Source organism: Heliangelus exortis, chromosome Z (assembly GCF_036169615.1).
Source record: "Heliangelus exortis chromosome Z, bHelExo1.hap1, whole genome shotgun sequence".
NCBI classification, from domain to species: domain Eukaryota; kingdom Metazoa; phylum Chordata; class Aves; order Apodiformes; family Trochilidae; genus Heliangelus; species Heliangelus exortis.
The window spans coordinates 64,870,922-64,897,515 of record NC_092454.1 but is presented as its reverse complement, the minus strand read 5'-3'; the positions used below and the strand labels follow the sequence as shown (position 1 = coordinate 64,897,515).

Genomic DNA, 26,594 nt, shown 5'->3' with positions numbered 1-26,594 from the left:
TGACATAAAAAGTAAGGCTCAGTTGTTAATCATGTATTTGTCTTTAATAAATATGAGTGTATGCAAGCACTTGCTGCACTCTGGAGAAGCAGGCTGCAGCAGAGTCTGATTCATTTTCTGACATTTTAAGCTGCATCTTTAAGACCACTCCTTGTTGCAGCTATAACTTCTGAATTAGGAGTGAACATAAACTCATCTCAGCATCACAGTGAGCTTAATAAATTGTTCTGGGTAAGGAAGTAACCTCTAACCAGCCAGGAAAAAAAAACAAACCAAACCAAAACCCAGAACACTCAATTTTTTTTAAACAAAGAATTAAAGCACAATATAACATAAACATACAGTCTTTAAGAATGGTGTCCCTGCATCAGTAAGACAGTGAGAAACTGTCAGTTTCTTGTGCTAAATTTATACTTGTTACTGCTGAATTTTTAAAAGTACAAAATTTAGGCAGAGATACATATAGGATATCTGAAACCGGTCTGTGAAGTAGAGACCTATTCATACTTTCTGTGTTTTTTGTTATCAGCTTCCTGATCTCCAGAGGAAACATAATAGAATCTAAGTGGTTTACAGATATTTTTGTCCTTATCATGTGTGGCATTGCATATGATGCACAGCAGAGGCTCTGATGAGATTGCACAGTGCACTGTTCTGTGCAGACCTCCTTCTCTGTGAATTTCTCAGCAATTTACAGGAATGAATGTTCCACAGAGGAGTTGTTCAAGAATCAATAAAGTTTCCAGTATAGACAACTCTTTACATTAATGATGATTTTTTTCCTGGCCTTTTAAAACAGTATAGTAATTCATAATTAAGAAGACAAGGTGTCTTTTAAAGCTTATTCCACTGTGGAGAAGGAGAAGGTGGACAATGCAGCTGAACAGTTTCCTGCCACAAACCTCAGGACACCAGGAGGAATTCCCTTCTACATTTGGCCCTTGTCTCCCAGGACAGTGTTGCACCATCTTTGCTTGCTTGAACACTCACAGCCCAGGAAAGCATTTCTAAGAAGCACATATAAGGAAACAACACTGTTATTTTGGTGGTCCACGTACCTGCAGTTCCAGTTTCTATTTTGTGTTGGTCTGTGACATTATAGAGCAAACCACAGATCTGGTTTAGACATGTAAGAAAACAGAAACAGTCTGTGGTCTCTGTTACTTTGAGAACACATCTTCCTTGGTGAAATAAATCCAGTTTACATTGTTGTGGGTAACACTGACCATGTGATTGCAGGCAAGTTGTAGGTGGCTGGTTGCAAGGTGATAAGGTCCAAAGAGATCAGGTGGCCATGGTTATATATTATCACTATCCACGTGACTTGGAGAGTGGTTTAACTAAGCTCTATCCATGTTCCACTGAGGAGAAGAGTGGTATGGGTCTGTGTGCTTCCCCAGGCTGCTGTGAAGCAGTGGAGCTCACCAACCATGAAGCCACACTTGCAGGGCTTGTTGCATGGTTCCACATGCATCCTTTTGGCTGCAAGTGACAGACAGAGCTGTAGGAGGTTTCAGTGGAAAGAAGATAGAACTGGTTTCTCACTGGCATTGTTGTGTTGGTCAGATTTCTGGCTAGGTGTAGTTAACAGGTACAAAAGTGGCTGGAACTGAAGCAAGAATATTGTATATACTACTAATCAGCTGTCACAATCGAAACCTGTACCAAAGAGCATCCATTCACTTCATGAACCTGAATCAGATAATGCAGCACATTCACTTTATCTTCAACCCCAGCTTCTCTGGAAGGGACTGTGAACACGAGAAATATGAGTTTAAGATTATACTGGCAGATTACTAGCCTTTTTCACATGGTTTCTTCAAAACAAATCAAGGATTCTTAACATCTAGTACAAAGCAATTGCTGGATAACAGTTCTGAAGAAAATATTAGAGGATTACAGTGGATAATCCAGTGAACATTACTCAGCAATCTCATCTATTGTGGAAAAGACAAACAGGCTGGTATATAGTTGGAAGTACAGAGATACTTATATAGTTATATATGGGTAGGCATGCAGCCTGAAAAGCACATGAAACTGTGCTCTGGTCAGCCCCATGCTACCTGTCTGTCTCCAAGATAGGCATGGGCCAAATGGAGGAAGAGTACAGGAGAGCCAGGAATGATCAGAAGTGGAGGAAGATTTCTTCTGAAGGACAACAGAGTAAGTGAGATTTGACTGTTCTAGTGAAGAAAACAGTGAGCTGATGTTGTTTAAGGATAGGGAAAAGCTTCCCATATTCCTTCCAGGGTGGATCAGCGGTGGTTTTACTTGCACTCAGATGTTATTCAGTCACCTGGTGATAAGTAGGTTATTTAGGAAGGGTTCTTTTGCAGCCATACAGTTTCTTGTGATGCCAAGCACAGTTCTTCCCTGGGACTTAGCGGCCTACAGATGGATCCTTGGAGGCCCAGGAGAACAGGTTAATCCAGCCACAGTGAAAGAAGTATGTAGATGGGTTTGTTTACTTTTCATTTTTGGATAGGCTAAGTATGTGGGTAGCCAGTCAGTGGAATTCAGATATGTTGGGTAACATAACCACGTCTGAGTAAATAAAATAACCTCTTTTGCTGGGTTTAGACACCAGTCCCTGTTCTCTTCTCAAGCAGTAGGACCCTGTCTTACTCCCAGCCAAGTCAGCAGGAATTTTGCTGCTAGTTTCAGTGGTGAACAGGAACAGACCCACACTATGCCCCTAAGTGTTCACAATATTTCAGACTCTTTATCATTATAAAAAGTGCCAGATACGTACCGGATCACATGTCTAAATCAGACTTCCCAGCACAGCTGGGTATAGCCCTAAGGGTAAATAGAGAAAGTGGGAAATAGAAGAAGCATTTCCTCTAAACCTGGGAGGTGCATGCTTTGCCACTTGTCACATGCTCTTACCATAAGTAAAGAGGAAAATTAGAAAGTGGCTAAATTCACCTGTTGAAAGTTAAAACTTTCATGTTAAAAAATTACTGGATTTTAAACTCCATGTGTTCTCATTCACCCACGGGAGACAGACAGTTTTGAGAACCTGGGTCTCTTTACAGCCACCCTTCTTGACTTTTCTTTTATGTTAACAAGACTCCAGATACTTAATAACCTTTGCTGGAGTAAAATTCCCATCCTTTACCTCCACTTTTTAAGGAGGTGCTTTTTCAGTTGAAGAGCTGAATCTTCCTACCATGAAGATTTTTCTCTTGCTGGAAATGTTATCAATGGAAACGGGGGGGCTATAATAACAGTCATAGTTTATCAATAAGATTAAGGGGAGGGGAGGTATTTTCAGTTCCAGGGTAATCATGCTTGCAGTTTCTTTGTTTATCCTAGAGAATGTGAAACTGTGAAGTCTTAGCAAGCTGAAAGTTCCCTCATGGTCCAGCCTAAAACCAAAGCGATAAGACCCCGCCTGGCAGCTAGAGTAAAACAATACAAGCAGAAGTAAATCAAGACAATACTCTAATTGAATTTCACTGTTACTTTCCACTGAAACTTTGGAAGAGATTTAAGACATAGTTTGGGGGCAGAAAATTAATGATACATAATCTGTAGAGCAAATGAACTGTCAAAGACCTCCAGAAAGCTCAACTGCAGGCAGGTGATTTCTTTGTGAGTGTATGTTGACCTATATATACCAAAAGCCTTTCAGCGTACATTGAGGTAAGGCAGCAGGTGGCCAGAATATAGCACAACCTTGCAGATTAATTTTTCTTCCTTTTTTTTTTTTTTTTTTTTTTTTTTTTAAGTTTGAAGGCAGTTGACATCATATTTAAGAAACTGATCAGAGAGAGCCTTTGCTGCTGATGTGCTTTTAGCATTGCACTCCATTGCAACCAGTTTCTCCTTTTTAGTGGAATTTTTTCACTTAATCAAACTCCTCTTAAGCCATGAACAAACGGTTGGCTTCTGTATATACTTCTGAAGCATTCTGTGTTTCCATGTGTGATTCAGAATTGCAGATATTGGATATTCACCATAGTGCAAAGGTGGCAAACTTTTACTGTTTTGTAGCAGAAATTACCTCCTGAGGTTTAAACTGGTAAGATTGTCACATGGGCCTGTGATTTAATAACAGCATGGCTTCACCAAGGGCAGATCATGCCTGACAAATCTGGGGACTTTTATGATGGGGTCACAACATTGGTGGACAAGGGGAGAGCAATTGACATCACCTACCTGGACTTGTGCAAATCATTTGACAATGTCCCACATGACATCCTGATCACTAAATTGAAAAGATTTGGATTTGATGGATGGATGGAGCACTTAGTAGGTAAGGAATTGGCTGGATGGTCACAGTCGAAGAGCTGTGGTCAACAGCTCGATGTCCAAATGGAGACCAGTAACAGGTGGCATTCCTTAGAGGTTGGTACTGGGACTAGTGTTATACATCTCTGTTGGAGATACAGAGGGTAGGATCAAATGCAGGTCAGCAAATCAGCAAGTTTGCCAGTGACACCAAGCTGTGTGCTGTGTTTGACACACTGGAGGGAACAGATGCCATCCAGGGGAACCTTGACAGGCTTGAGAGGTGGGCCCATGACAATCTCCTGAGGTTCAATAAGGCCAAGTGCAAGGTCCTGCAGCTGGGTCAGGGCAATCCCAAGCACAAATATAGTTTGGGCTGAGAATGGATTGAGAATGGCCCTGAGGAGAAGGACTTGGGAGTGTCAGTTGATGAGAAGCTCAACATGAACTGGCAGTTTTAGTTAGCAGCCCAGAAAGTCAAATGTCCTGGGCTGCATCAAAATAAGCATAGCCAGAAAGTCAAGGGAGGTGATTTCGACCTCTACCCCAACACCTGTGAGACCTACCCTGGAGGATTGTGTCTAGTTCTGGAGCCTCCATACAGAAAGGGTATGGAGCTCTTGGAGCAAGTCCGGAGGAGAACTCTGAAGGTGATCAGAGGGCTGGAGCACCTCTTCTGTGAAGACAGCTTTGGAAAGTTGGTGTTGTTCAGCCTGTAGATGAGAAGGCTCCAGAGACATCTTATAGCAGCCTGAAGCAGCACCCAAAGGAGTGCAAGGGTGGGGAGACACTGGCACAGATTGCCCAGAGAGGCTGTGGTTGCCCCATCCCTGGAAATGTTCAAAGCCAGGTTGGATGGGGCTTTGAGCAGCCTGGTGTAGTGGGAGGTGTCTTTGCCTGTGGTTGGTTCTTCCGAACCCAAACCAGTCCATGATTCTATGATTATGTTGAACTTCTTTTTAGACCATATTTCTCCCTTTAAAAAACAAACAAAAAACCACCCTATTTTGGCTAGTTATGAAATGTCAAGAATAGTTTTGGTTGGTCTAAGAATTGAGATATATTTTTTTTTAACTCTGAAGTGCATTACATCTGAAAAGTGACTGTGAAAATGGCATTTTGAAAATCAAGTTGTATTGTCTTTCAGAGGTGCCTATAGTGTATTTCATCCATTCCAAAATGTTGGAAATGTTTTCCTTGGCTAAAGGCACTGAAAGAATAATTACGATCCTTTAGGGCATGTCTAAACCATACATAAAAGTGCCTACATCTGTACAAAGTTGCACATCTGGCTTTGGGGTCTGCTAGGTATCCAAAACAAGTCCTCATTGTGACAAATCAGATGCATATTGAAATGGATGTACAACAGATATTAAAGGTAATGGAAGCAAGCTGGTAAATTGCTCAGAGCAGTTAGGATGAGCACAGATGCCTCTGCACACTGCTGTGTTGTATGGTGTCCATTAATTCCCCATCTGACTCAAAAATACATGCCAAAGAGCCTTACTCAGTAAACTCAGCAGGAAGTCCAAACTTCTGTTTCAGAAAGGACGTGATGCAGTTGTTTGTCATTCCCTTTAGTGTCCTTATTCAGACACTTTTTTTCCCAACAACCACTATCACATACTTTAATTTATTTCTTTGAGGGGTTGCTCTGATGAAGACTGTCTCCTCAATTTTTTTCTGACATGTGGGTAGGAGCAAAACTATCAAAAGTATCCATTGACTCTCAACGCAATTATTAAGGCCTGCATGTTTCAGAAAATAGCTTGTGGTGTAATGCTTCATCTATCCAGAATAACATTTGTATTAATGGGAAAAAAATTGTGAAACTTCATCTTATCTGACTTTATAATCTGCTAGAGATCCAATGCAAATTTGCGTTGTGATAAATCAAATGTTTATTGAAATGCTTTAGCATGAAGAGACTTAGAACATTTTAAAGGAGGAAAACAGTTTTTCTAAGGCAGCTGACCAGTTCGACAAGTGGCAAATTAAAGAACAGCATACAGTTTGTGACAGGGGAAAACTGCACCTACTTGTCCTGTTAACATTGCATCATTGCACCATGGTCTGTGTTTTTTAAATTCAAACAATCGAAATTCATTTGTTAGTTTTTGTCCCGTGAAACACAGACAAAAAAAAAAGGGGGAGGGGAAATGCAAATCTATTCAATAGCAAGAAATACAAGACACTGGACACTTCAGCATTGTCATGAAAAAAAAACAAAAAACAAACAAATAACAACAACAACAAAACAAGCCCCAAAACAAAACCAAAAACCAAACAAACAGACAAACAAAACAAAAACACAGCAACCAACCAACCCTCTTACAGTAGATTTATTAAGAATTGAGGTTTTTTCCTGAATCATCCTGTGGAATTATTTATGCCATATAAACTTGTGTCTTACAACATGTGGGTTGTGATACTGTTGCACAGGAACAATGTGAAAAACATTTGTGACAAGTCTAGATGGTGCTGTGAAGTGGGACATCAAGCACGGGTACTTCCCAGTGCTTTACTATTGTGTCTTCAGCAGCTGATATAACTTGGTGCAACAAATGAGTCAATGTAAATCCCATTATACACCTTCTGAGTTCAGTGTAGTTTTCTTTCTGCTTTGGCAATGGAGAGGAAAATCTGTTGTTTTTTACTGGCATTAGTGCAGCACCAGCTGAACTCTATGCCCTGTTGTGCTAGCTCAACAGCAAACACATGCCTGATGTCAGCCTCCATCAGAGCAGAGACCAGGGAATATGAGAAATGGGCACAGATAGTTGAAATAATTTATTCAAGGACATTCAGTGAGCCAACTTATATATTGACTGTGACATTATCAGGCTACACACTGAACTCCACTGTTAATGTCCACATTAACTGCTCTGGTCAAAGTTCCTGCCCTCATCTGAAACCCACAGTCCACTGAGCTGCTGATGCTACAAGGGCAGGGGGACCTTGTGTCAGCACAAGGGCCTTGTCCTACCTGCCTTCTTCCCTGCAGACTGCTCTCACCCTTTGGCCATCCAGACTCTCCACCACTTCCAAACTCTCTGCCATTTCCAAAAGCCATGCCAGCAAGGCTTTCAGCAGTGTCTTCTGTCGAGCTTTCATGCATTCTGGTTAGGTGGCATCAATAGGCCATCATCCAACATCTGGTGCTCTGCTGCTCCTCAGCTGTGCTGCATATATCCTGTGGCTACAGCGTGTGCAATCAATTAACCCATTGATTTTTTTTTTTCACTGCCTCTTTGCATGTAGGCATCTTTACCAATAACGTACTCTGAGAGACCATTCAGAGGTGTCTCAGCATCAGAATCTGCATTGGAAGTCTGCCTACTGACTCCTGGACAGAGGCATCTAAAGCCAGGAGGAATCTGGATCCAGCCCTGCTGACCTGGTGTTTCTCCCTCTTGCTCAGGGTCATGTTCACTGTTGTTGATCCCTGGGTCTAATTTGGGGTAATATAGGTGCAGGGTTTGTTTATACCTTTGCAATGAGGGACAGTTTAGAAGCAGATGGGCCATCACACAGAAAATGTAGTATAGCATTATCCCTGTGAATACCCTCCTTATTTCTAGGAAAGCTAAACAAGAATGTCCCTGCACAGTCTAGCATGACCAAGGAAATAAATAGATTAAATTTCCTTCTCTGCAGCAACACCACCTATGGATATAGCATGATTTCTCTCCCTTTCTATTTTAATTCACAGGGACATCCAAAGATTCTGTTGCTGTGCAAGTAATAACCCTTAGGAAGAAAATATCATTTATGCTGGGAGTAAAGAATGGCTTTAGGGAGGAGAAGCATAAATGGAAATATTTTCAGTTATACTGAACTGTTCAGTCCAAGTCATTACAAATCACGTAACTGTGGTATGTATTTTCAAAACTGTAGCTGTGGAATGGATCGTTTTTTGCTTCTGCCTTTCAAGCTGTGATCTTGGACAGGTGGTGGGAAATTCTGAGTTTTTTAAGGCTACTAAAATTCCAATAGGAAAACCAAAAAGGTAGAAGTGCTGGCACCAGCTTCCTAAGATGTCTCTAGAAGGAAGAGAGCCTTTTTCCACCACTGGGGTTACCAGGGCTGACAGTCAGCTAGCTGCTCAACAAAGATGCATTCTCATGACAAGCATCGTATTTTATTAGTATGTATATCTTCTCTGAATGACAGTTGTTTAGCACAGGACTGCAGAAAAGATCATTATGGCAGACTTTGACTTGGCGAAAGTTACATAAGCTGTGTCAGAAAATGAGAATTTTTTCCCTACATTTCTTCCCATTCTAGAGGCTTTGACATTCCCACTGAAGGCTCCATTTGGGCCAAGATAGGTTGTTAACAGCTTAGAGAAGTATTTTTAAACTTTCTCCCTTTTTAATGAATCCATGCAGATTTACTTTTGACCTCTGCTTGGCATATCCTTATATGAGGTTAAACTACTTGTGGATGTGACTGAACTTAAGTTTGTTTCATTATTAAACTAATTTGGTCAGATTTTTTAATAAAATCTTTTTTGTTTCTGACATTGGTGTTGCCTCTGAGCTAAGCAATGTGGCAATCCCATGCTGTCCTCCAGCCTGGTAACTGACCGTGCTAAAGATAATGAAGTTATCTCGCTCTCTTGCAAGTATTGCCTGATGGCCTCAGCATACCAAAGGTTGTTGTATGCGGGTGGCAGTCAGGGCCCAGTTTGATGTGGCATAGAAAACACTGAGTAACAACATACAGTGATGAAAATATACTTTACTGTAGAAAAATCCATTGTTCAGCACCATGTTGTCTTTATGGGTTTACTCCTTGCCCTTGATAAGAACCCTGGTAAGCTTGTACAGCATCCGTTTCACCCTCAGCTTGTGTGTGCTTGCACATTTTTAGTATCGTTCCATCTGTTTATCATGCTTCTTTTCTTTTTCTACAACCAACCTAGCTTCCAGGTTTTATTGTGCAGAGTGCAAATATCTTGACCAGGTTTGCAGAAGATGTCAGCATACAATAGAAAAGATGCGCCCTTGAAAATACCAACTCTGATGTCATGTGTCCTCCCTGTTACCATTTCTGTATGTAATTAATTATATTTTCATAATATACCTCAAAATGTAGCGAACATGTCTACGATAAACTCCTGGTGGGTGGATCCCATCTGTTTTACACACTCGAAGAAAGCATTTTGGAAACTCATCCTTAGATCCCATCCAGGCTTATTATTTCTTTGTCATGTTTGATGTCTGTCTATACAAATGCCAAGAATGAAATTCAGTTTTTCCCCAGTCTTTCACTCAAAACTTAACTTTCATGTGTCTCTTATCAGTGCTTGAAACTCTGTAATTCAGTTTTCCTTTCATAGAGGGTAAATAAGATACGTTCTTCTTGTGCTTACATGCCAATAACTGATTTTTCCTGGTAATCCAGTCTGGACCACTTGGTTTCTAGAGCATTGACTACAAGACACACTTTAGTTGAGAACCATCTATAGGAGTTCCCAGCTAAATCTTTTCTTGTTTCATACTTAGGAGGAAATTATATTGAATTAGATGCAAACTCACTGTTATAAATACTGTTTAAATTAGTTCATGGTTATAGATAATGAGAAGGGGAGGGAAGCTTTGCAAAAACTAGTTTCCTACACATCTATATAGTAAACCAATGCAAAGCATTTGTTGAGAGGTTACCGACATTTGAAAAAGAAAACCATAACGATCTGAGCAAGGGTTAAGTTGTAATTTGCATTCAGTCACTTCCTTGGCAATTTTATTGCCTTAAACTTACCAGTCTTGTTTCCTGATGACAATGTGTTACTGACATCAGCTCAAGTTGATGGCAAAGATCTTACCAATTTAGGAAATAAGCTGTCATCTAGTGGAAATGATCTGCCTTTGGCAGGTTGATGCACACCAAAGCGTCTATTTGGAGCTATGGAGTCATAACATTACCCCTACTTGGGGAAGCAAAAGAGATCACAGAGAGTCTACAGTGCAGTAATAGAGGCGTGTTCATCCTTGCCAGTTTGCATGCAAGAATGTGATTATAGGTTGGCTCTATAATGAAGAGGAGATTTATAAAATAGAGATAATTGGAGAAAACTACAGGATTTTATATACTTTTAAAAAATTCTTTTCCACAGTTGGAAAAGAATTTCTACTTCTTCCCTGCATTCATAAGAACTCATAACTTTTTGATATGAAAGCTGAGATTTCCATGTAGTCATGTAACTCTAGAGCTAAGGTTTTAAGAAAAAACGGGTGTTGTGAAACTTCCTATAAAATCACAAGCCATGGCAAAACCAAGCTAGCCAAAATGCTGCTTGATATACCTCCTGTGTAAAGCCCACAGTGACATGCTAGACTTTTGCTAGCAGATCTGCAGAGAATGTGATCTGCTTCTAGCAAGAAGAGGCTTAGTTCAGTATCAGACACTCATAGCCTGCAGCTACAGTTGGTGAAAGATGACTTTCATGGTGACCACCACTTAAAAAAATAACTTCTGCAGGACAAAACACCACAATTGAATTGCAGCAGTGATGGAGACTACATACGAATAAAGATTGCTGTACATTTCCATGTGGAAATCTTAGAGTTGATATAACTGCAAAGTCTTAAATTGTGTCTACTTGTCTAGGCCTTTGTGGTCTTTCTGTACCTCCAACAGTAGTACCTAGCACACATATGCTCCATTGCTGCTTCAAAGTAATTCATAATTTACTCACAAAACTTGTTTCATTTGCATATAAAATAAATCATGACAGTAAGTCTGGTTTTAAAAATTAGCAGTGCCTTGTCAAGGAAAGATGTCTGCACTCTGCTCCCTTCTCCCATTTACCATTTTTTATAATGCAGCTGAATGTACTTTTCTCTCTCAAAGTGTTAATTTTGCATGACAAAGTGTGATCTTGCTTGCACTATGACTTGGAAAACAGCTGTTGTGTACCACATTGCTTACAACACTCTTTACAGGGCTCTGCAGCGATGTACCAAAAGTATGGAAGTGAATCGTTTCCAACAGCAGATCATATAACTTCGTCTATGCACAAAGCTGGCCCAGAAAAATAAGCACCTTTTTGGTGTGGTGCAGGGAGAATTTGCTCTTTCTTACTGGAGCACAGGTGATTGTTTTCCTGTGAAATTCCACCCCAGCACCTCTGTCACCAAAGCATTTCCAGTTTTGGAAACCCCTTTCCAAAGGGTTTCCATCTTTGCCGCCAACACAACTCTGGGCAACACCTTCACGTTCGGGAAGGAAAATGGAGGTGGTGGTAATGAACCTCTTCTTTTCTTATTTCCCAGAGAAAACCTGAATACATTTCAGGCTAAATTCTCCTTGGGACTGTTTCATTGCATTTAATGCTTTGGGCTTTGGGAAAGAGCAATGCACTTTCCAGAAGAAAATTTGGGTAACTGGATGGCTGCTGTTTCTGCACAGAGGGACCAGATCTTTTGAGCATCCTCTGGACATCGCTGTCATACAGAATGGTGAAATGGAAGACAGAAAACTTTCCACCATGCAGTCCTTAAAAGTAGTCCCATAGAATATGGTGCCATTCATGGTCTGCAGGATTTGCCAGGCACTGCAGTGGCAGGGCAGGGGGAGAAGCAGAAATTGCAGTATTTTTGTTTATCCAAGATAAACAGAGATGAGGTGGTGTAGTAGAACTGCTCAGATCTGGATCTTATCTGACTAGTCAATGCCTAAGACTCCTTTGTTCGACAACATATCACTCAAGTAAGAGAGCACCTCCCTAGGTGCTGAGGAGGTATGAAATAATACCTTAAGTTAGTATTTCTATCCTCAGTGTTTCCCTCCCTCCTCAGAGTCAGGCAGCATCAGATCTATAACACTAAGATGGTATGTGCACAGCGTTGCAAGATGAGTTTCACAGCATTTTGGGACCATCGGTCAGAGAAACTCATCCTCTTGTGTATGCATTTATATCCAGGCCCACAAATGTCTGTAAACTCTTTGTTCTGCTGAAAACAGTGGGCAGCTAGCACTTAAAATCTCCGTGGGGAATGGAAAGCCTGCTTGCTTAAAAGCTAGATAGTTCTTATGCGCTATCTGTCACTGTGATGTGAGGTGACTGACTGCTCATCTACCCTGGGAATACTCAAGGGACAACCTAAAAAAGCCTCCAGCAGCACTTATCCTTTTCTTCAGGCTGTGTACCAGTGCAGTGCCAGGGTGAGGTGCAGCTGCAATAAAAGCCCTCGCTGTGACAGTGCAAGAGCTTGGCTAACACAGACTGACTCTTGGCTGAGGACCTATGCCATCTGCAACCTTTTCTAGCCACCCATTAACAAATATTAGTATTTCCATTAGTCATCTCCAGCATAGCACTTCTGCAATGCTGAAGAGTTTTAGCAAAGAATAAATGCTGGGCACAGAGGTGCTGCAGAGCAAAGGAGGCATGCAGCAATGGCACTCTGTCCCCATGTTCATACTGGGACCTTGTTGTCCAGAAGATACTTCAGCTGTACGCGTTGGAGACTGACGCACGGCAGAGCACAAAAGGATGCAGCATGCAACATGCAGTGAATTTGACTGTTTGGGGTTGTTTATTTTGTGTTGATCCAGTTAAGTCACTACCATCCACAGTTGGCTGGGTTTTAGAAGCTGCCACAAGAAAATCTCTATTAGGAATGCACAAACAGCCAAGTAATCCATCTGAAAGTAGAGAAGGGAGATGTTTATGTGAAGAAGAATGTATAGCAGACAAGGTTTTCTGATTGGGTGGAAAAATTAGTGCTGTTTGTCCTATTGAATCTATGGAAAAGAGAATAAATTATTCTTTGCAGCTCCTTTTATTACTCTGTGCAGCTGTGGGAAAGGACATTTATGCGTGTTCTTGAACTAAAATGTGTGGTCTGGTGACTAGACATAGCAAGAGGGCAAGCATTCCTCTCACTCCACAGGATTTCAAAAACTCTGACATGTCCTTTCAAAAATAAAAATTAAAGACTTTATCCAAAAGCAAGAGCTCATTTTTCCTTTTAATCAGATGAAATATTTTGCTATTTAAAAAATAATTTACTTATTTCTGATTAATTTATGATTAGCCAGTGTGACAACATGAAATGCAAATATGTCTTGTGAAATATCTTATAAGTAAAAATGTTAATTTTTAATTCTTACAGTGGACACAGCTTTAATCTTACTGTGTGGTCATTAATAGCTCTTTATTGCCAGACCATCTTATAACAAGGCTACGTAACTAATTTCCCTGCTGTGCAAGGACCATGTGATGAAACAGATTTGGGTTTGTGGGCTGCATGTCACCCACAGGCCTGTTTGTTCTGCAGGTCTGCTCTATCAGGTCTTCCCTAAGTGGGACACAGGCTCAGAAACAGACTGTAAAAGTAACTATACCATCTCAGTGAGATCCACTGGGTGTGGTGAAGGAGGGGCCAGCCATGAGTAAAGGTTCAGAACAGTATAGAACCCCATCATGTCCAATGCTTTTTATGTTGATACGGTGGGGGGGAGGACCAATTTTGCTTTCCTGTTAGAAAGAAATTGGCAGCTGTTTAGAAAGCATGCAAGGCAGGTTAGAGATTGCAGCCTTTCATGAATCCCTGACCACAGTGAAGATAAAATTTGCTTAATTGTTAATTTTTAATAGGATTAGACTGGAGTGATGATAGAAGAGAAATCAATTGTTTTAGCTCATAGTGCCAAGGCTGTGGTCACTAGGTCACTTCAGAAGGCTCCTGCAAGAAACTAGGACCAAGCACCTATTCACTCACCTGCTGTTATATTCTCATCATAACATGGACTGGTTAAATACACTGCCCAAACAGATAAAAGGGACAGTGAAGGGGAGAAAATAGCAAAACCCTCCTTTTGTATGATGAAAAGCCATGCCATGGACAGTAATAAGTACATGTGCTGCAAAGGACATTTCAATATTACTTAAAAATGATTGCAGATCAGGATGCTTGAACAGCACTTTAGAAGCATTAATTTTTTTGAAACATAATATTTAGAAAAACTTAATGGAGGCTTTTAAGATCTTCATAGCTGAACCAAAATGGAGATAATTCTTACACAAAAGGGATGGGACCAGCAGTGTGCTTGACTGAGCACAAAGAGATGTTAGGATTAGATTAGGATCGGGATTTTCAAGAGTACCTTGTGCATTAGTCTTATTATGCCAACAGAACTGAAGTGTGTGGCAGTAGAGGCATATGGTTAAGAGCTTTGGACTCCACTGTAGCCCTCAGGTGGTGACAACACCCAGATGCTGGACCACTTTTTGGCTGAGGCTCCACAGGCAGTGGAGCAGAAAACCTGCTTCCTCCATTTAACCAGCGTGGCTGACTTTGCACTGGAGGAGAACTGCTGCAGTGCAGAAACACAACTGCAGAGTAATACAGCTGCTGGCAAGAGACAGCAGCTGTATCTTCCTTCGTTTGCACTAGGACAAATGAAGTTCCTTGTTCCTTCATTTGCAATAGGACATGGGTCTTAACTGGTTATTGCTTTGGAAAGTAAGAACTAAGGTCTCCATGAAAAAGATACCTGAAATGTTCTGCATTTATTGCATTAATCTTTATAGAAAATTGTGATAATTTTTACCTTTAAATAGATTTTTAAAATAAGTGATAATTGTTTAAATAAATAACATTGTTACAGACATTACGTTCTTGTTAGCTGTAAAGTGAAGAAATATTTTCTTTTGCTGCTCTGGGCATGGTATTGGTATCTCTGTGTAGAAAATGAAGTTCAGACAATTATTGGGAAGTATGTGCATCCACCATCCCTCCACATGAGTATCTTTACCCAACACAAATAGAGGAGTCCTGAAACAACAAAATTTAGAAAGAGAAAAGGAGGTTGACAGATTCAAATGTTAGTCTGATTGGGAACATCTGGAAAACAGAAGACAAAGTTCCACAGCATATCTTTTGATTGATTGCTGGAAATTATTTGTAAAGCTGAACCAGTGGCTTGATACAGAAGATAAAAAAATACTCTTTACAGTAGCTCTTCTGGTTTGCTGCCATTTTTAATACCTTGAGTATCAGAAAAACTTTTGCAGATATCAGTATTTATAGAGAAATGTTTTTTTGTGTGCAGACAGGTGTTAGATAATCCTGCAAAAAGTCTTTGTTTTGTCAGCCTGTAGTTTCTGATTCCACAGGCCTATCCCTAATACCACAATCAATGGTGCGCATACATTTCCTTTGTGCAAAAAAAAAGTTGTCAGCCACAGAAAGTAAAGAAATCTCATTATGTATTTTCATTTGAAAAGCAACTAATAATAAGTGGTTTTGGTTATTCCAGAATCAATCAATTAAGTTCAAAAGGTCTTTTTTTTCACAGAAGTCTCCAAGCCTGCCTGTGGTGGAAATCACAAGGTCTACCTGCAAATCTTTGCTACCATGTGCTGCACACGACGCAGCAGTGGCGTAAAAGACACAGAGGAAAAAAACCTTTGAGTTCATCTTTTAAGTATGTAACTTAGTCGCTCATGTGTCAGTTCTTAGTGGAACTTAGAGATGGCTATCCTGCCATCAGAAATTATCAGGAAACAACTGTTTGTCTTGAAATTATCAGGAAACAACACTATCTTCACTTGGCACTACAAATCACTGAGTTAGTTTGTGCTGTACCTCAGCACACGCCGGTGACATTGATCCCAGAGCCACATCTCCCTCCCTCCAGACCTCCCAGCAGAGATGGCAGTGGCTTGGCTGCCTTAAGGAAACCCCTCATTGACCTTAACATGAGGAATGACTGTTCTTGGAATAAACAGTTTGCAAAAGGAGGCTGCTAATAGCAGAACCTCAAAGGCTCTTGCACAACTTCAGAAGGAGGAAGCTGGTGCTTTTGACTTTTCCCAGCTTTGAGTCTTCTGGGAGGAATGCAGCAAAGGAGCTGTTGACATCCGTGCTCAGAGTGGTTCATGATGTACTCCTGGTGGAAAAAATTACATTCTTGGGCTTCATAGCTGCACTTTTTGAAGCTTTTATATACCTGGTAGAATTTGTCTTATGTGAACCCCATTAGAGAGTTTTTCCTGATGTATCACATCAGGAACAGTGGTAAAGACTAAATAGCTAAAGGGAGGAGCCTCCTGTCTTCATCCTAATGCAAAAGTTTAAACTTCTCTGCCATTTCTGTTGCAGGAGTGATAATTTTTGTTGTCTCAGGAGTTGGTTCAGTTCAGTAAATAATTTTCGTCTGCCATCTCGGATAAGAAAATACTTCCACAGTGAACTTGCTTTTAGGTTTGTTGTAGGTGTGATAATTTTTGTGTCTCAGGAGTTGGTTCAGTTCAGTAAATAATACTGTTTTTCATCTGCCATCTCAGACAAGAAAATACACAGTGAACTTGCTTTCGGGCTTGTTGTAGGTGTGATAATTTTTGTGTCTCAGGAGCTGATTCAGTTCAGTAAATAATAGTGTTTTTCATCTGCCATCTCAGACAAGAAAATACACAGTGAACTTGCTTTTGGGTTTGTTGCCACTCCAATTTTTTGATCATGGTCCCATTTTCACAGGAGCTAGACACCTATCTTAGGGAGGCCATAGGGGCTCACAGAAATTCAAAAGCTTCTTGAAGTGGGGCAGAGAAACAGCAGGATACTTGTTGTTAGAAGCTTTTGAACACATAATCACCACATCTTACCCTTGCAAATTCTGGTTATAATTGTAGAGAGGAGGGAATGACAATCAGAGGCATTGAAGTGAATGTGCAGGCCAAGAAGAGAGGGACTGAGAGGAGCAAGGATGAAATCAGTGTGTGGCCTTCAGGAAACTCATATTCATCAGGTGGGAAGGGAAGGAGTTGCAGATGAAAAGAAGTAAAGAGCTAGGCTTTGCTGTCGTGAGCTTAAGAAAATTACAAGAAAACTGGGCTCAAGCCCCACTGAAGTCAAGGGGAAGCTTGCCATTAACTCCAGCTTGCTTTGCAGCAGGCTTTAATATCACCATCTTTGCTGCCAAATCCTCATCTGAAATGCTTCTGATCAGCCTTCAGACTCAGGGTTTGGAGTGTTCCTCCAAACCTGTGTATCCCTTGGAAGCAAGGCAACAGTCTGCCTGACATCTTCCTCGTAACAGCCTGTCTCAGGACACAGAAGACTGTGGGGAGCTAATGTTTTTTTTTTATTATCATTTTTATGGGCATTGGAGAAAAGGGCCATTCAGTCCTTCCAGCATGTTGTACCATCCTGATGGTAACGAAAGCATTACTGCATTTCCGCAGTGCCCCTACCTTCTAAGGGAATATAGTGCAGCTGTAAACCAGCTGTGCTTCATTTGCACTCAGAAACAGAGACCTTTTGTCTGTCTCAACTGTTACTTACCATCTTTTCTTTCACCCTTCCTTCCTTCCTTCTTCTCCCCGTAGTTTTGCCTCTTTACAAGTAAAGTAGTTGCTGAAAGACAGGTTCATGCTTTGAAATGTGCCAGTCACTGGGACTTAGCATCTCTCCTGAGAATATCAACTGAGAATATCAAGGCAGCTTTTCCTATTTGTTGTATGAAGCAAAGGATGGCTCTTGTTGAGTGGGTACAAAAGGGTGCCTTGTTGCTGTCATGGCTGCAGTTTCACTGGAAAGAATGGATTTCTTCCAGAGATACTTGCCAGAAGCCCTGATTTGGTGTTATACTGAAGAGAGATTGCCAGTCAGCCACGACTTCTCCTCAGAATCCATATCTGAAACCATTTCCACGAGCCACCTAGAGGTACTCTGTTGATCACTGAAAAGAGATGTCCCAGTTTTAGCAACTGCAAGTGTTACAAGTGCAATCTCCTGTGTTTCAGAGTGGGGGGAATCCATATTTCCCATTTTACCCCTCAATTAAGGACAAAGCTAAGTCAGACAACACCTTTTCTAAGGCAAGTTGCTGAAAATGTAAAGCCTAATTCTTCAAATGCTAGTGAGAAGGTTTGCTGTGAGCATCTCCATAAACACTTTCGCTCTCTCAGCTAAGTCCAGAGTAGTGTTCCCCATGTTCCAGTGTCATCTTTGCTTACACAAGGTTTGATGCAAGTACTAATGGAGCAGGAGGACCATTTCTAATGCATGGAGGGAAGTGACCTACTACTTCTATTTATTCCTTGCTCTTTAACCCCATGCGTAGATACCTGCATCCATTCAACAGACAACAGAATTAATCCATGCCTTCAATGACTTTACAAGTACAGCATTATATCCATAAGCCCCAAGAGATTTGGTATAGCCCAAATTCCTAGTGTGCATCTATGGTAAACAATGAAGTGATGTATTTCATGGTGGTTTGGATCACTTTTTCTCTTACCTGTGCAGTTGGTCAGAGATGGAAGTAGCATTGCAGGCTGCCAAGGGGCTGTTATTTAGAGTGTTTTTTTCTTTTGGCCAAACCAATGCTGGGTTGACAGTGATATTTTGGATACTAGTGCCATCCAGTGGGCCATAAAGACTGCCACAGAGCACTTCATATCCCCAGGAAATACTAATGCATAGCGTCTTCAGCCAAAGCATGGCCATGCTCAAAATACGTGATCAGAAAAGTTAAAACCTTGATTTTTTGAGAGATCCCTTTTTTATTATTACTTAAAGCACTATGAGCATTGGCCCATTTACAGAAAGGGGTTCCATCCTTGGCTGTGTTTGGTTCCAGTTTGGTGCTCTGAAAAAAAAAAACCTTGTGCTCAGAAGTCAGCACAGCTGGCTTGCAGTTGAGTCACCATCCCTGGAGGTATCCAAAAGACTGTAGTGCTAAAACATGAGGTGCTGAGGGACACGCTTTAGTGGTGGACTTGGCAGTGCTTGTTAGCAGTTGGACTTGATGATCTTAAAGGTCTTTACCAACCAAAAGGATTCTATATTGCAGGCTGCTAGTAATTTATCTAATCAGTTAAGCAGATTATCAGGGAGCAATTCTGCTCATATGAAAAAGGAAAAAAAATGATACTGTAGTATGTTATAGGTGGACAGTCAATGCAGTTTAGCAACAGGACATTTCTGGCAGCCTCTGTTTGTGTATTCAGGAATACATACTCATGCATCCACATGTCAGAAGGAACAGAAGAAAAGTTTATTGTGCCAGCTGATACCACTGGAAAAAAAATGGGTAAGATCCTATTCAAGTAAAGGGAAAAAGAAGTAGGAAACTTCATGTTCACATACGAGCCATTGCTCCAAGTTACATTACTCAGGTGCACGTAATTTCAGTGCACGTAAAGGAATTACAGTGTGGAACACTGGGAAAGTTGACGGGTGTTGTGAAATCTGCCATACATTGGTCATGTTTTTCATTTACTGTTCTTACATGCTCTTCTTCAAGGGCAATGAGAGTTTTTCTCCTGTTTATAAGTTTAATGAGGGTAGGGGGCTGCCTGAAGACTAGGAGCAGATAGATTCAGGGAAAAAAATATTTTGAGATGTAAGCTGTAAAATAAATGGTTTTTAATACAAGTGCATTTGCCAGTCTTTTCTGTCTGTGTGGAACATGTCACAATTCAACACTGGGCCAGCAATTAAACAACAGACAGGTGCTTGCTATTGATCCCCCTCCTTGATAGAGAAATGGGAAAGAATAAAGAGAGAGATTTATGTGTTGGAAACTAAACTACACAGCTTTAATGAGACAGTAATGACGAAACTAGAAAAGTGATTAAATAGAATCATAGAATTTTCAGGGTCAGAAGGGACCTTTAAGATCACCCAGTTCCAACCCTCCTGCCATGGGCAGGGACACCTCCCACCAGATCAGGTTGCTCAAAGCCCTGTCCAGCCTGGCCTTAAAAACTTCCAGGGATGGGGCTTCCACCACCTCTCTGGACAGCCTGTGCCAATGCCCCACCACCCTCATGGTGAAGAACTTCTTCCTAACATCCAGTCTAAATCTCCCCTCCTCCAATTTGGATCCATTCCCCCATGTCCTGTCACTACCTGACACCCTAAAAAGTCCCTTCCCAGCTTTCTTGTAGCCCCTTCAAATACTGGAAGGCTACAATAAGATCTCCTTGGAACCTTCTCCTCTCCGTACTGAACAACCCCAACTCTCTCAGTCTGTCCTCACAGGAGAGGTGCTCCAGCCCTCTGATCATCCCTGTGGCCCTTCTCTGGACACACTCCAGCACATCCATGTCTTTCTTGTAAACAGGGGCTCCAGAACTGGACACAGGACTCCAGGTGGGGACTTTCATCTTCCCTTTTCCCCAGTAATGCTCACGTCACCACCAAGGCTGCAGGGCAGGGCCTGGGAAAGTCCAGGCTGGGATCTGGGGTCAGCAGCAGTCAGGAGCTGGAAGCAGGAACACACAGGATCAGGAAGGCACAGAAAAGGACCACAAGCAGACAAATCAATGGAATCCACTCAGGATGCCAGCCATGGATGAAGGAGCAGTAGAAAGAAGGAGCTTGACCTTCTGATCCCTCAAATTTATACTGAGTATGGCATGTATGGGGTGTAATACTCTGTTTGGTCAGTTCTGGTCATCTGTCTTGTGTCCTCCCCCCTAAAGGAGGGCTGCAGGTGTGACCCCTTTACTCGCTCTCTCTTTCCAGAGTGTAAGATACTTTTCAGAACCAAGCAGTGGCCTTGGTTACCATTCTGTAACCATAACTGTAGTGCAGCTACTTAGACTTAAGGGAAAGCAGAATTACAAGACAGAAAATTAGTTCTATCCTGGCTCAAACCAGGACAGAATGCTTTAGTTTTGAATTTGATTTTCTATCTTCCATCTTATAGTTTCCAAACCTTGCAGGACGTTGAACATAAAAGTTTTAACAAAAAATGGGCATCTAGTATGTTGAGCAAAGCATGACCAGTATTTTTTGCCTATGGAAATGTTCAATCAGTCTTTGAGACTGCTGCTGAAAATTGCTGCTCACAAAATGCCTTCCAGGAGGAATGTGAGCTGCATGATCTATAGACTACCCAGCTCTGACCATAGCTAGCTACAGGAGAAGAAACAGCCATCTTCCAGTAAAGACCTGAGGCATAAACCCTGGCAATAGGATTAAAGTGTTGATGCACACAGCCTCAGAGTCTAGCCCAGGCCCTTGATTGCCTCACACAAACAAGAGTAAATTGTTGGTAAAAGAAAATATGCATTGCAGAGACCTTTACCCTGTGCTGGCTTAGACTTGATGATTCTTGTGACATTAATATGAATAGACTGATTCAGTATTTGTGTCCCTGCCTAGAAGATGGTATCTTTATCAAAACATATTTCCAGTTCTCAGAAGACTGCTAAAAATAGTAGAAGTGCTAAACGAACAGCAGGAAGCAGACTCTACAGATCATCATTTTATGCTCCAACCTAGTTAGCTACATTAGCTCCTAAAGAATAATAATGTGGGAAGGGACACAGAAGAAAGTATGCTTGTTGCTTTTATGCATGTATTATATATGTTAGGGATGAAACACAATCTTATCTGCAAAGAACAGCACTGTGTTGTGCGGTTCCAAAGGCAGACCAGAAAAAAAATCACAGTGCCAGGAATCAGAACTTAATTTTTCCTATTTTAGCAGCTCAAATGCTCACACTGATTTGCCTCAGAGCTCAAATTCTCTGCACCCTGGATACCTTGGCATTTACTTCCCTCCATCCATGATGAAAAGAGTTCAGCATGGTTCCCAGCAGCTCTTCTCATCTTGTGCAGCTTCCAAAGGTATTGGTAGCTTGTGCAAAAAAGCAGCAACCCCTCAGATGCTTTCCCTTCAATGTTACAACAACCTGGCAAGGTAATGTCTAGAGCTAAATGAGCAGCTGTGCTATGGGGTATACTCCTGCTCCAGGGGAGTGATAAGGGCTCCAGCTGCTGCAACCAGCCACTATGCCAGGGTAATGTCCTGTAATTTATGTCTGAAAGTCTAAGGCAAGGGAGTCAGCAATAACAGAAAGCAGTCAGCAATAACAAAAAGCATTCTGTTGCGTTGCTCTGGATTCTCCCTTGGCTTCCTGCCAGTGAAGTAGAAGCTCCTGAAAAAGAGGGGTAGATTATGAGGAGAATACTGTGTACTCTGTGGGTGGCAACCAAGATCCTGTTGTGTTCCAGTTGCCCAAAACTCTTCTGCATAATTGTTATAGTAAAATGACTGACTGACTATGTGCTTTGCAGAGTTGTGTTAAATAATTACCTTTGTTTTGCAGGCAAGGACTATGAAAACCATGTTTAAAATGTTCTGGAGGAAGAGGTCATATGAAAGAGCATGTGATGTGTGGTTATGTAGGAATGCTTAGACCCAAATAAATGTTCTAGGAAAGGCCTTACTATTTTCAGTAGTATTGCTGAGCTGATGCGTAGCACAGTACAGCACAGAACACATCTTGGGCCTAAAGGTATCTGGTGCAAGAGCAGTGGTCTCTTAATATTTGGTTTAAAACCTTCCTTCTATGATGTGTACTTTCTATTCTGTCATTTCTATTTTTTTTTCTTCTTTCCACAGAAGTCCACTGCTAGTGGTGGTTTTGAGTGGGTTATCAGGAAGAGGTTTATTAAAGTCACTTTTTTTTTCTCAGAGCAGAAGCAAAAGTCAGCTTTTGTGTAGAGTTATGTCCAGAAGGAGCTCCTAGATATTGTGGTGCTTAGATCTCTTATACCACCCAGCAAAAGTAAACTCAAAACTCTCTCCAGGGTTTGTTTTCAGGTGACGTTTAGTACTACCTAAATTAAAAAGTGTTTTTTTCCGTACATAACACTAGTCTGGGGAATGTGATGAGTTAGGTTTTGTTTTCACCAGCAAAAGCTAGATGAAAGAAGGTTTGTATGTGGGTTTTTTGGAGGGTGTCAAGGGGTCAGGTTGTTTTCTTCCCACCAATCCCAGACTGAGAAAAGGTGGATAAAATAGCAGGTAAAACACTTTCTTCTCTAGAGGAATCCAGCAATTTTGCTGCTTCAGCCATAAATATTATGAAAGAGCTTGTGATATTAGTGATTATTACAAGCACACCCTGCAGCCCATCCATGCTCCTGAGATACCATCTTGTAAGCTGCAGTAGGCAGCCTGATGAGACGTGTGTCTCCTCCTCCCCATTCCTTCCTGGCAACAGGAAGTTTTGTACATTTGATTTTCAGGGGACTGTGGAGAGCACAGGTAGAGTATCTTGAACTGATCAATAGAGTCTCACCTTCATGCTGCATCCCTCACGTCATAGAGCATCCTGCTTGGCAGTGAACTAATTGTGAACTGTCTACATGCTGGAGCACTTCTGTAAATTGGTCCTCGCTTGACTGGAGGGACACCTATGAAACGCCCAACATTTCAGGGACAGAAGCTTGCAAGTCAGTAGCATCACTAATAGCACCCTTGCCATGATCTCATTTTAGTGTCAGTCTGTTTGCTCTGTGAAGCAAAACTCAGCTTGCTGTAAGAGCACTCTGCCCTCTTTTCTTTGTGGTTGTTTTTAACATTTTAGTTGCTGTGACTGTAGTCTACAGATAGGGAAAACATGTTATTTCTAGAGGGTGCATAGAGGGCTGGTTTTGCAAGCAAGCTGACCCTTGTTAAAAGTGAATGATTTCAGTGGTATAGAAGGCAGATGCTTGCCAGATCAGTGATGTAGTCTGTAAAGTTTATTCTGGTGCACTGAAAGAGCATGCACTGCAGATGTGCAAACAGTGACCTCATTCTGTTCATATTAGAGACAATGGGCAAAACCATTTGAAAATCCCAGTGATACTGTACTTGAAGTACTGCTGTTTTCCTTAACAGTTATACTATTGCTTAGAGCTTGATAGGGTGATAAATTAGTGTCTTTCAACAGTGTCATGGTTTAATGCTTGAATCCTATATAAAAAGTTATAGATCCTGAGCAGGTCTTAGTGAAAAATTAGTTCTCCTTTATTTTTCCCCTAACAGTTAGAAAGCATCCTGATTTCATCAGTGTCCATGTATTTGGACTGCTGAATACACTTAGGGTTCAATGAAAAACACTATGTCCCCTTCCTTGAGCTTCCACTGTGCTTGTACTCACATACTGAAATGAGACAGGAAGAACAACTCTGGTACATTCTGGTTACTTTTTCCTGGAGGAACACAGTGCTGCATCTCTGCAAGATGCCTGTCTAAAGATCTGATCTACAAAAATTCACAAAATGCCAAGTTTAGATCCATGTGGGCTCAGGATTTGGTAATCCGTTTAGTTTGCAGAGGACTCTTGTTGACAGTCTGGCTGCAAGACTGTTCCTGTCATAAGATAATGACCCAAGGCAAGAGCCAGTACCTCTTTGTGTTAGATTTTGTGCAAATACAGAACAGAGAGACTGTATCCACAGGAGGATTGCAGACTAAATAATGTTTCCTGTTTCTGGCAACAGAGCAGTTGGACGCCCAATCCTGATAATATGGGTAGTGCTGTCTGTGACATGGATTTCGAGATCCAAAGAGGCCACCAAGGAAACAGCAGTGAGTGGCTGGAGTATTTGAGGACAAGGGTATTTTACCTTTTTAAATGACCTTACAAAAAGTTAGTATTTTAACAATGTACACACTGGCGGGACCCCAAACCTGGTTTGCCAGACTCTCTGTGAGGGAAACATAAAATATCTTTCTGTCCTGACCTTACTGAGTCCTCTCAGTCATTTTCTTATTTGAAGTATTTGGTCCCATCCTGTGTGGGGACTTGCAGCCAAGTGTGAATGCTGACCTGAGCTGTGGGAACTGGCTTTCATACAGAGATCAGCAGCTCCTGCCTATGCAGGACAAGCACTCCACCAAGTTAGTGGAACTCTCTGAAAAACCTCCTTTGGGTTCCTTTGCAGTAAGAGATATATGAATTACATATCACAGAGGAATGGGCTTTTTCATCCTCTCTTCTATACCTGGATATAAATTCCCAGTGCTCTTCTAAGGATCTCCTGTTATCCCTGGAAAAGCATTAGATATGTCTTTCCTTAGGAGACCATGGTTGTTTATTTTAGGTACCCTCCTTAAGGTCCCTGCAAAGACACTCGAGTCTGTTGTATGCAGCATCGTGCCTAACTGTAGTTGTGTCCCATTTGGTCTCTGGAGTGATCCAGTTTTTCAGGTGGCAGCACAGCCATCAAACTGTAATTAGCTTTGTGTGGAAAATGTAACTAGTTCAGTGGAGAGACAGTGTTTTTACTGAAAACAAAGAGATGAAAAACACTGGCTGTTTCTGAGCAAAGCTGATTTTAGCTTAGTTTGAAACAGATGAAAATAGGAGTTTTTATTCACCCCTAACTCTGGCACGTGTCCCCCACTAGGTAAGTGAGGATCTGTTGTTCCGCTTCTATCTCTCTCCGATTTTTCCTTTTCAGCTAGCTGAAAAAAGGCACAATATGAGCACTCCACCAATGTAAGAGTATCTCTGAGAAGGTTTGCGAGTAGCATGCCCAGAAGTTACATATTCCTGTTCCCTAAGCTGTCAGAGTCAGCTCTGGTAAGGCAAAGACAGCTTTGTCTCAGAAGCCATGGAGGAACTTGGTCCCCAAGGGCAGATACCATTAAATGTAGCAAAAAGATAGCTTTTTGCTCTACGAATTTATCACCATGCTGTTAAATGCAGGGAGCACAGACAGTGGTATTTGATTCAGTTTAGCACAAGTGTGGAGCAAAGACCATGTTGAATTCACTGACCTTATGCTAGGGTATGAGAGCCAAGTCCTTGCATTTGTGTCCCTCTTGGCCAACTTCATTCAACATCTTTTGCCTTCTGAGGCTGTTTTTTCAGGCTTTTCCAGTTAAAAGGTCAGATCTCTCCCTTCTGGATGTTTGTCGTGACACGGAGAGACTGCAGTGGGGTAGGCTCCTCGAAGCTGCTGCTCTGCTGTGCTATGGCTTCAATGGTGCAGCCAGCTCAGATGAGACTGTCACTTCTTCTACAGCCTCCTGCAAGTGATCAGAATGTACAAGCCATATAAAATAGCACAACCTGCCCAAAAGCAGTATTTTGTGCCTTTGTCCAGAAAATGAATGAAGAGAAATACACATTTCATGCAGACCTGAATAAAAACACTTCCATCAGCAGGAACTCCTACAGGCATGTGCAGAGCAACAGGTGAAGCTGCAGATGATAACTATTCACTGACTTTTTGTTGCCAAAATCTCTGGAGGTGACTCAACTACCTGTTTTAATAAGTTAAAGCCCGAAGGAAAAGTAATAAACCTCCTGGGGCAGCCACAGAGAAGGACATGACCTTCACTGAAGAAACTCAGGTATGCAAAATATTGTGTCCTGTATGTCAAGGTGGAGTGATGGTAAGAGATAAAAAGAACTTGACTTTTGGGAAGGGACCCATCTGCATCCACTCCCCCCTTCAGCTTTCTGGAAGGAATTGCTGCAGAGATGCATTTTTAACCTAACAGAAGAGCAAAAGTGACAGAAATGCCCATGGAAGGAGGAGATAAGCTGTCTAAAAATGAAGCTAGAGAATAAGACCCCCTTAGTGCACAGGGCTCCA

General features: G+C 41.5%; 1 protein-coding gene across 6 annotated transcripts in view; it reads left to right on the top strand.

Annotated features, from left to right (window-relative positions):
- PALM2AKAP2 (PALM2 and AKAP2 fusion) overlaps positions 1 to 26,594 on the top strand; it is a 260,559-nt gene that overhangs the window by 9,292 nt on the left and 224,673 nt on the right. For 2 of the 6 annotated variants that reach the window (XM_071731457.1, XM_071731455.1), the window contains exon 1: positions 8,034 to 8,111. The exons of 3 other annotated variants lie outside the window; for them this stretch is intronic. In XM_071731457.1, the coding sequence (XP_071587558.1) occupies positions 8,049 to 8,111 (63 nt within the window). In that variant the 5' untranslated portion in view covers positions 8,034 to 8,048. Of the gene's footprint in view, positions 1 to 7,945; positions 8,112 to 26,594 lie in introns of those variants that run through there. One more of the 6 variants, XM_071731473.1, reaches the window with a different exon arrangement.